The sequence below is a fragment of the Elgaria multicarinata genome, chromosome 17 (assembly GCF_023053635.1).
Source record: "Elgaria multicarinata webbii isolate HBS135686 ecotype San Diego chromosome 17, rElgMul1.1.pri, whole genome shotgun sequence".
Lineage (NCBI taxonomy): Eukaryota > Metazoa > Chordata > Lepidosauria > Squamata > Anguidae > Elgaria > Elgaria multicarinata.
In genome coordinates this window covers 16386110-16397438 of record NC_086187.1, presented here as the reverse complement: position 1 = coordinate 16397438, position 11329 = coordinate 16386110, and the positions used below count along the sequence as shown (strand labels likewise).

Below are 11329 nucleotides of genomic sequence, written 5' to 3'. Positions count from 1 at the left end.
GCGCATTCTTAGAATACCACCACCACCACCCGAATTACAAAAGCAATCGTGCAGTTGTTTCTTTTTTTAGTACAGGTTACATTTATACACACCCTGGAAGGAAATTCCAAGCTTTTTGCCTCTGCTATGGCTTTCAGATTTGCTGGTGTAGGTGTTTGGTAATTGGTCAATTTGGCAAGAATTGTTGCTTTGGCCTGGGTGTTTTAAATTGCATAAATACAGAGGGCGGCAGGGCGGCGGAGAGGAACAGAGTGTGATACCTGGTTGGGATTGGTCACATATATATATATATATTGGCAAGGAAAGGGCTAATTTGGCTTCATCAAAGCCGTAAGCTCTTTTTCGATTCCTTGATGATTACTCATTTCGTCTAAACTGTAGTATCTGTGAGTGATCTTTTCCGGAGTGACAGCGACTACTCTCAGCCCATGGGTGTCTTCTCCCAACTGGCATCCGATGGCCGACGAAACCACCATGTCAAGACCGTTGTGCGTCCCTCCGCCGTTTCTGTGGTAGTGCCCGGAAAACACCGCTTTAACACCTGTTTGAAGAAAGAAGAGTGTGGTCACTCCTTTGGGTAAAGAAATATCAGCTTCAAGGCAGTGAAGGAAGGCAGATTCTTTGCTTATCTATAGTCAAGGGTAAGGTAAATGGTTACTGTGCAATGGATCTGTTTTACGATATGGCCTTTCTCCTCTGCCTCCTCTTCCTCCACTTTAGATGTACTTACTGTTTTTGTTGTGTTTAGATACATCTAAAACCTGCAGTCTATAACAACAAATAGGGGTTGGCAAACAAGCATATATATTTTTAGCAATTATGTCCCTGCCTGTCCCGTGCCAGATTCCCGTTCGCGTTTGCAACCGCCGCTCGCACAGCGCAAATGGGGAACTTGCATAAATCGAGCAACGATGAAATGGGAGGTTTGCAGACGTCTCCCCAAATTTTCGCACACCTCCCAAATTTGTGCAAGTTTCCTTCCTAGACTTCATTTGGCTGAGGAAATGCGCACAAATTGAACTGGGGATTGAGAACGAGAGAGGTGTTTGCTTGTGCTAGTAACTCCATGAACACACAATTAATGCTTTTAACGATTCATTCTTTTACCTTGGTTTTTTATATTATTCTATTAAAATCCTTCGGGATTTTAGTACATTAAGCAGGATCAAAGTATTATGAATTATGACGTTTGAGAGTTGCGTACCTTGCAGTACTGAACTTTCAATGTGTAGCCCAGCTTGGCCCAACTTGGTGCCCTCCTGATGTTTTCGACTACAATTCCCAGGATTCCTGACCCTTGGCTAAGATGACTGGGTCTGATGGAAGTTGAAGTCCCAAAGATCTGGAGGGCACCAGGTTGGGGAAGGCCAATCCAACCTGAAGACCTACCAGTTGCCATGGTCTTTACTAAGAAGAGTTGAGTCATTCCATCTGCAAAACAGCTAGCTTATTAAGTATTTAAAAACATTCGAGCTTAAACCCCCTCTGGTCTTCTATCTGAGCTCTCAATTTGAAGTTAAAACCCATCACTGGTAACTCTCTGGAGACCTGTGTGAAAATGGAATGGGAATTCGTATGATTACGAGCTGACAATTTCTTTTGCCAGCAGATCCAGCAAGGGTTGAAATGAGAGATTCTCCCTCAGCTTCAAATACAGATCATTTGCTGATCATCCTCAAGTTGTTATAAGTCCCAGAAATCTCACTAAAACTTTTCACCAGTGATACATCCCCCCCCCCCCCCGCTCCGCAATACCGTTTTAAAATGTGTCAGTTTCACAATCAATTTGTCTGGAGTTCATCGTAGGAAAGCCATCTTGTTCTACAGCTAAAGGTTTGATTAAAAATTTAATTGATGGGGTTTTTAATTTTAAAGGTCACTTGCTGGTGCAATCGCCTTGCAAAATGGCACAGCTGTTAAATTTACCACTTATTTTATTTATTTAAAAACATTTATTACCCTGCCTTATTAGTTTTCCTTTTAGGATGGCTTATAATACCCCCCCCCAATCCCAATAAATCACAATTTAAAAAAACCAACAAACTCAGAATGATGAAGCAGCAGTCAAGAACAAAGGAAGGAAAATACTGTAGGGATCAATTCCAAAATGGCAAAATACACTGGTTTGAGTCTTTTGCAGGTGTATAACAGAGACTGCAGAGGGTAATATTCCCTATTGCCAAAGAAGACCCACTTCTGCTAACACTTCTGTGGGGTGCCCAGAAATTTGGAGGCATGGCAACATCCAGTCTTAATTTACAGGTAGAGGCAGAAGGAAAGCGTGTTCAGAGGAGGGCAACCAGGATGATCAGGGGTCTGGAAACAAAGCCCTATGACGAGAGACTGAAAGAACTGGACAGGTTTAGCCTGGAGAAGAGAAGATTGAGGGGAGACATGATAGCACTCTTCAAATACTTGAAAGGTTGTCACACAGAGGAGGGCCAGGATCTCTTCTCGATCCTCCCAGAGTGCAGGACACGGAATAACGGGCTCAAGTTAAAGGAAGCCAGATTCCAGTTGGACATCAGGAAAACTTCCTGACTGTTAGAGCAGTACGACAATGGAATCAGTTGCCTGGTGAGGTTGTGGGCTCTCCCACACTAGAGGCATTCAAGGGGCAGCTGGACAACCATCTGTCAGGGATGCTTTAGGGTGGATTCCTGCATTGAGCAGGGGGTTGGACTCGATGGCCTCGTAGGCCCCTTCCAACTCTGCTATTCTATGATTCTATGAAAAAGGTCTTACCCTGAGATTCCTCCAGTCCCAGAACTATTTATTGACTCATTTATCATGCTTTTAGACAACCCAATAACCAAAGGTCTCAGGGCAGCATACAAGTAAATTTTTTGAAAAAACACCCTAAGATATAACATCACAATAAATCAATAACAGAACAGTGCAAAATAAAACGGCACAAAGGAAAACCAGTGGTGAGGGCGTAAGATATAATAAAATCAAAACAAACAAAACCAAGCGCAGAGATTTAAAAGCACTAAAACAGATCTTAAAACGTTTAGGGGAATAGAACGTTTCCCCCCTGGTGGCGAAAAGCAGGTGATGCAGGGCCTGGGCGGGTCTCTCCGTGAGGAGGGGATATTCCGAATTGGGATGCCACCACTGAAAAGGCCCTGTCTCTTGTAGCCCTTTGCCTCGACTCATCGGGTGGAGGCAGAGCATTGGGTGAGGACCAGAGGTTCCGAGCAGGTTCTTTAAGTAATCTACCCTACGTTTATGACAGGAATGGGCAAGTTCAGGAGATCACTGGGGGGGGGGGCAGCATTTTGGCACCCCAGAACTCCACCCACCCCCCAAGTTGGCTTTTGTTTACCAGGCAACTTGAAAATTATTTTTTTTAAAAAAGGCATCCAAAGTACTACAGAGTACCCAAAAAGTTAAATTTAGCTAAACAAGCTAAATTAAACCTGTAGTGCTTTGGATAAAAAAACGCACACACCCCAAGCTGTTTAAGGGTTACAGGTAATAATAACCAGCGCTTAGAATTATGCCCCGAAACAAACAGGAAATGTGTGCGACTCAAATAACACCGGAGTAATATATTCCGTGAAGCTGACCCCAGCCCGTTAACGCTCTGGTTGCTGTCAATCCAACGTCCAGTTCAATTTTCGCCGAGCCGCAGTTCCTTCAAGTTCCCGATGAAACTGTCAACTCCTCTAACAAGCTGGCTTGCTATGATGGCTTCTTAATTGTTATTGACTCCGTTTTACTGTGGATGGGGCGAGACAGGCCACTCGTAACGGCGTGGGCTGACGGAGAGGGTGACGCGGGAGGAAAGGCTCCATTTAATTCCCTGGGGATTTCGCAGCAGGTGAGTAAAAGCGAGGAGGAAGGCTTCTTTGTCGTTCTGCCCCCACCAGCCAACTGAACGTTGACAATACAGGCCCCTCTGTACCTCAAGGGTATGCTGAATCAGTGGGAAGCCATTTCGCTAAGTGACAATAGTTTTCCCTCCCTGGGGCATCCCTCCTTCCAACAGCAAACGGAGGTGGTGAGTGCCGATAGAGCTGCAGTCAAAATGGGGCGACAGAAAGACAACAGGGAAGAACCGGCATTATCGGGGAACTGCACTGGCTGCCTATTTGCCACCAGGCCAGGTGTAAGGTTCTAATACTAGTGGGCAAAGCCTTAAAGAACTTGGAACCAGGATACCTGAGAGAATGCCCTCACCCTTACCAACCTGCCCAGTCACCGAGGGCATCTGAGGGCATGTCCCTGGGAGTTCCAGATGGACCTGTGGTCCAATTGGAGACCACTAGCAGCAGAGCCTTCAGCGTGGTGGCCCCCTTCCTATGGAATTCCCTGCCTTTGGAGGTCAGGCAGGTGCCAAGATTGTGTGGCTCGCGGTCCCTCCTGAAAACGTCATTGTTCCAGGAAGCTTTTCTTGAATGACCGGCCGTGGTTTTACCAGAACTCAGTTTCTATAAGAACATTTTTTTAAAAAATAGCCATTTTTAACATGGCATTTTTCATTCTTTTCTTTTATCTGTTGTTCTCTGCTCTGAAATCTTTTGGATGTAGAGGAGCATATACTGCAAATACTGTAAATAAATAAATAAAATAAACAGGCCTCCGGTCCTGCCCCTTCACCGCATCCGTCACTCCCTAGTCGAGGAGGGCGGCTCTCTGAAGAGGGGGATCTCTCCATGCAAACCCCCACGTTATAGCCGCTGGGACGCCGCACATGCACAAAAACATTACGAGCTGTTTCGCCATAAAAATCAACAAACTCAACCTTCCCCCCACCCCCGCAATGAACCGCAGAGGAAACGCAATTCCTGCCCCAAATACAGCTCAAGCGGAAGATGTTTCACGCATCATTAGATAGAACCGGCTTTGATGATGTGACAACGATAAAACAGCTTCCGAGACATTATATAGCTAGTGGCTGGGTCCCTCCCCCGCCGCCACCTTCATCAGAACTTCCTTTATTTTTATGTGTGTCAAAAACACGTTTTAAAATATTCTGAAAGTCCTGCCCAAGGTTTTGCTTTTTGGGGAAAAAAGTCTGCTCATCTCGGAAGCCGAGGGTCGGGTTGGCAAAGCAGCTTTTTGAAGTTGATTACGCTGAATTATAGATGCAACGTCGAGCCCAGGTAAGGCGAAGTTTGCAGAGTCGTGTGCCGAAGAAAAGGAGGTTCATTTTGATCAGGAAGCGAAATAGGCCGCTTCAGCCGCCAGGACTATGCCAGGGCTGGAAAGCCAAGCGGGTGTTTTGCTAGCAGCGGCCGCTGCTGGTTATCTTTTCGCTTGGCGTGGCCTCCGTCTGGCGGGTTCTTTTTTGTGAGGGCAGCCTGAACACCTCCCGTGGAGCCAAAAATGGGGGGGGGAAATGGGTCACGCGACAGCTCAGTTCAGACAACATGTTTCTGAACGGTGGTTTTAGAACACCACAGTCGAGTTTTTACACCACCGTGGAGAAATGTGTTGGCTGGCAGGAAAACTCCACCCCACAGTGGAGGTGGGGTGTTTTTTTTTGAAAACAGTCCACACTGAATATCCACACTGCGCAGAGGACAGTTCCTGCACAACCGTTGTTTTGCGGGCTCCATGGAGTTTTCTGATGCATTGAGTTGACTTTCCACACTGGCTATAGAGTTCCTTGGCAAGAGAAGAAGCGAGTGCCGCTCTAGGAGAGCTGCTGGGTTTTTTTTCCCCCAGCAGTGGCTGATGGGATACCACCAGGAGGGCCGGGGGAAGAGAGAGGGCAGAGGAATTCTAGTATTTTGAGAGAGAAAATAGTCTCCCCTTTTTCTACTTGATTACTAGCATGGCTAACCCTGAACATAATGATCACTTCAGCCTGTAGTTTGTTTTCCTTCTCTACTTTCTCAGCTTCCCCCACTAAAAACTATAAAGCCAAACCTGCAGAAGGCAGTTGGAGGAGGAACAGGGGTTTAATGGGAGAGAACCTGCTTGCCCTGTGGAAGGTAGGGTGGGAAAAACACTTTTCTGAGAACACAGAGAGCCATTGCCAGCCAGTGTCAACAATACTGAGCAAGACAGGCCAGTGCTCCGATTCAGTATACGGAGCTTCCCGTGCTCCTATGAGTCTTCAGTATACGGAGCTTCCTGTACTCTAGAAGTCCCCAGTATACGGAGCTTCCTGTGCTCTACAAGTCCTCAGTATACAGAGCCTCCTGTGCTCCTACGAGTCTTCAGTATATGGAGCTTCCTGTGCTCTACAAGTCCTCAGTATACAGAGCTTCCTGTGCTCCTACGAGTCTTCAGTATATGGAGCTTCCTGTGCTCCTACGAGTCTTCAGTATACGGAGCTTCCTGTGCTCCTACGAGTCCTCAGTATATGGAGCTTCCTGTGCTCTAGAAGTCCTCGGTATACGGAGCTTCCTGTGCTCTACAAGTCCTCAGTATACAGAGCTTCCTGTGCTCCTACGAGTCTTCAGTATACGGAGCTTCCTGTGCTCCTACGAGTCTTCAGTATACGGAGCTTCCTGTGCTCCTACGAGTCCTCAGTATACGGAGCTTCCTGTGCTCCTACGAGTCTTCAGTGTATGGAGCTTCCTGTGCTCACATGAGTCCTCAGGACACGGAGCTTCCTGTGCTCCTATGAGTCCTCAGTACACAGAGCTTCCTGTGCTCTACAAGTTCTCAGTATACAGAGCTTTCTGTGCTCCTATGAGTCTTCAGTGTACGGAGCTTCCTGTGCTCCTATGAGTCCTCAGTATATGGAGCTTCCTACACTCCTAAGAGTACTCACGTATCCATTGCTTCACTTGGTGCTTTAATGGGAAAACATTTGGAGTCAGAAGTGTAGGGGGAAGTCTTACGTTTTCCAGACAATATCGTTTCCGCTGCACCTTCGGAAGGGAAATTCTCTTGCTGGGCCGGACGTTTCTGGCGTTTCCTCGATCCCTTCGTGCCATCCGCAAGGGCTGACGGCTGTGAAAGCAGAAGAAAGGCTGCCTCCGGGAGCCGAATCAGTGTCGTAGTGCCTTTGTAATTGCAAGACGCCGGAACAGAATATATAAAAGCCGTGGAACTGGTGCAGGGAGAAGCGGTCTGACAGGCAACATTAGTCTTGTCTCCGCCAGCTATAAAGAACAATTTTCCTACATGACAACCAGGGCCCCAGGAGACTAAGCGAGAGAGGGGATACCTTTTACTGGGTCAACTTCCCTTCCCATAAAAGGAAGCATTTTCGCTGCTTTCTCCTGCTTGTATTCTCTGGGGCGCCTGTATTTCAAACTACCTGAAACTTCTTATGATTTTAGTAGGGAGTTGCAGCAGGTTCCGGAGTACCAAATCAAAGCTGGTATCAACACCAACTGCATGTGGCCCCCTCCCCCCCAGCCTCCCAAGGTAAGGGATTCAGCACCAGGAAGTTAACAGATGTGTCATTTCCAACTAGGCAAATTCAGCATCGGGAAGGATGAATCACGTTGGAAATGGCATGGATTCCAGGCCAGTGTCCTTCTGTTGGATGGTGGAGACATTTTTATTCAGGCGGGCTTTTGGTGTCGAAGCTGGTCTGTTGCTGAAGGAGTTTTTAAATCAGTTGGGTTGCCCAAGACATTTTGCTGCCTGAGGCAAAAAAACAAGATGGCGCCCTCTCCTGTTCCATGTTCAAAAGCTGATTAGACTGTTTCTTCAATAGTAGCGATGAGACACCATCCTCTGCTGCACCTGAAGAAGCAGGTTAGCTTAGGGGACACACAGCAGGCTGCTTGGCACCCTGTTCTCTCTTCCAACACATTACTGCTGCCTCCCAGCATCTGCTATCTGAGGTAACGGCCTCATTCTGCCTCATGGTAGGGCCGGCCCTGGGTGCAGTTAAGTCTTTTTATTGTCGTGTTATTAATTACTTTGCTTTTTCTATTTTAATCGAGATGTAGGACGCAGACAAGCTGGAGCGTGTTCAGAGGAGGGCAAACAGGATGATCAAGAGTCTGGAAACAAAGCCCTATGAAGAGAGACTGAAAGAACTGGGCATGTTTAGCCTGGGGAAGAGAAGATTGAGGGGAGACAAGATAGCAGTCTTCAATATTTGAAAGGTTGTCACACAGAGGAGGGCCAGGATCTCTTCTCAATCCTTCCAGAGTGCAGGACACGGAATAATGGGATCAAGTTAAAGGAAGCCAGATTCCAGCTGGACATCAGGAAAAACTTCCTGACTGTTAGAGCAGTACGACAATGGAATCCGTTACCTAGGGAGGTTGCGGGCTCTCCCACACTAGAGGCCTTCAAGAGGCAGCTGGACAACCATCTGTCAAGGATGCTTTAGTATGGATTCCTGCACTGAGCAGGGGGTTGGACTCAATGGCCTTGTAGGCCCCTTCAAACTCTGCTATTCTATGATTCTATGTTTTTCAATCTGGATTTTACTGTTAGCCACCTCAAGTACTACTATAGCTACAACATACTCACCACTTTGGAGCTACGACTGGTCATCACCTCCTTTTCAGACACAGAACGTAAGAGCCATGCTGGATCAGATCAAGGTCTATTTAGTCCAACATTCTGTTCATTAGTCTCATCTATAATAATAGAAGAGGATGTGTGTCTGTCCGTCCGTGCCGTAGTAACAAGACAGTGAAACCAAGACAACCGAAACTTGGCGTGCCTATCAAGGGCCCCATAGAACTGTGCATCTCAGGAGTATTTTGTTTTTAAAATGCATTAATTCATTTAAATTCATTTAAATGTGCCCATGTGGTTGGAGCCTGCAACAATATCTTCAGCCACAAGGGGGAAACTTCACTAAACAGCACATAGCTTTGCAGTATGTACAGTTTGAAGGCGGTGGAGATCCGTAGGTGAAGGGACAGAGTTAGATGCTTGCTGTGGGACAGGCAGACCCCTGTCAAATGGAGTAGACAGACTCCACCTGAACAGGGGCCATCCCTAGGGGCGGTAACAGGCATGGCATCACACACACAGGGTGGGCAGAATGGGTAAAATCTAATCTAAGTCTACTTAGAAAAGACCACTAAAATGAATGGGATTTCCATTAGTCATGACTAAGTTAAGTCCCATTTACTTCAATGGGTTTACTCTAAGTTGGACTTAGGTTGGATTTTAATCAATGTGTCCAAGTCTGACAGCTGTGCAAGTTTGCTGCATCAAACCAAGTACAATTTCAACTCATGCAAAGACGGGGCCGTTCGCTAGCGATCTTATATTTGTGAACACTTTTCCATGGTGGAGATCTACCGAACTGGAGAAGTGGGTAAGGAATTACAGGCCTGCATTTTCAAAGCCAAGGCTGTTTTACGTCCCCAAACCCAGGTTTGCGATTGCACGACCAACGGCTGCACCTATACGATACCTGTGTTTGCATGCATGGTTCTTTCCCCACATCCGCACATTACATTTTGAGCCATCTACCTCCGAAAACAGGCGGCCTGATCCCACGCACATGTATTCAAAGCACGTCTCCATCCTGTTGTGGTCACAGGTAAGAGTGCATGGCATTGCAGCCAGAGAGACCAATTCTATATGTATGCATTCAGACACAAGTCCCACCCAGTGCTTACTTCCAAGTAACCGGGCACAGGATTATAACCTTTATTTTAGGGCTGTGTATGGACCCCCCCCCCCCAACCGATCCTCTTCGTAGGGGGTCCATACACAGTATGGGAAGTTCCGGATCGGGACTGATCCGCTTCGGGCCGATCCGCCTGTTCCCCGCTCTGCTCTGCGGAGCGAAATCCGGCTCCACCGCCGTCGCCACATGGATGGCGGCTGTGGCGCCGATGCCAGGTAAGCCAACCCCCCAACTCCTCTTGCCTTTGTCTGTCATCGCAGGTTTCAATTGAGGCCCTAGCTTGAAGCCGGAAGAGGCCTCGACCTGAAGAGAAGCGGAGCACAGCCCTACTTTATTTATAAAAGGGCGCAAAAGAGCAGGCAACTTGAACAGAAACTGAAAGAATGACTCAGACATTTGTTTTACGCAGCTAACGTCTGAAAATATAGGCTGAGATTTTGTATTTTCATTGGGAATTCAGGGCTGCTGTTAATGCTTGTTGCACAACGAAGCCAGAAGCAGGTCACGGCCGTATCGTCGTAGAAGATGCAACGAGTTTTTCTAACATAATAACACAGGTTCTCTCTGTGTGTCTCTCCCCGCCCTGCCACCCCTGTTATTTACTCAACTTCTATTTGCTTGTTTCCGGAAAGGAGGCAACATGATCCAATCAGTGCAGTAATGCAAAAAGGACAAGCTAGCAATTTACTTTGGTCTTGCTTCTTCCTTCCTTTCTTTTTTTGATCACAAACATAAAAAGAACCTCATGAAAAATGTGCCGTGCACACAAATGCAATCTATTCACTTAGAATGTTTCCTGAACCAGGGCCGTCAAATTATTATTTCAAAAAGCGGTCTGAATCCTGTTGGCTGGAAGAGCCCACCTTTTGCCCACCTTCTACGTTACTGCCCAAGGACGAAGGACATGTGCGTCTAGCGCATCCTTTTAATGCTTAAAAGCAGCCATTGATGCCCCCTGAATTGGTTCTGGATAGTGGAGCTTGGGGAAGGGGTGTTTAACACACCCACACCCACACCCCACCTATGATGTTTTCCCAAGGAGAATAAGGCCTGCTCTTGTCTGCCTTGAAGTCATTAGCAGCTTTATATTGGGCATTCTATTAGGAGGGGCCGTAGCTCAGTGGTAGAGCACATGGTTTGCATGCAGAAGGTCCCAGGTTCAATTCCCGACTTCTCCATGTAGGGCTATTATTAATTCATTCATTAATTTATTAAAACATTTGTATCCCGCCCGATATCACTGGGGTCTTAGGGCGGCACGCAGATAAAATAACTGCCTTCCCTTATATGCACCTGGATGACAACTACGATCCTCAGAGGAGGTCCTACTGGCCATTCCAAAATGACACCACGAAGAACCTCAGTGGCAGGGCCTTCTCTGTAGTGGCACCCACCCTCCGAAAAACCCTCCCTCGTGCGGTTCGGGAGGCGGAAAATGTAGCTTCTTTTAAACGCCTCCTGAAAACATATCTTTTCACACAGGCTTTCCCTGGATTTTAACTTAACTGGTTTGATATTGCCTTTTTAACTTTTAATGTTAAATTTACCCATACTTGTTATATTTTATGGTTTTTAATTGTGCATTGCCCAGAGAGCTTCGGCTGATTGTGCTTTGGTTCCCTGCTTGACAGCTGGTTGGCCACTGAGTGCGGGACTAGATGGACCTTTGGTCTGATCCAGCAGGGCTCTTCTGATGTTCTTCTTATGGTGTAAAAGTGATGTGTCTTCCAGCACTTACAAAACCTTTTTTGAGTTTACTCGCAGAATAGCTACCAAGACTCATCTACAGAGGTTTCAGGCGGGCCTCTT

General features: G+C 46.8%; 1 protein-coding gene across 1 annotated transcript in view; it reads right to left on the bottom strand.

Moving 5' to 3' along the window:
• Positions 1 to 293: 293 nt before the first annotated feature.
• CPPED1 (calcineurin like phosphoesterase domain containing 1) overlaps positions 294 to 11329 on the bottom strand; it is a 61177-nt gene continuing 50141 nt past the window's right edge. Inside the window, exon 4 of the mRNA XM_063143018.1 lies at positions 294 to 541. Coding sequence (XP_062999088.1) covers positions 309 to 541 — 233 coding nt within the window. The 3' untranslated portion in view covers positions 294 to 308. The remainder of the gene's footprint in view (positions 542 to 11329) is intronic.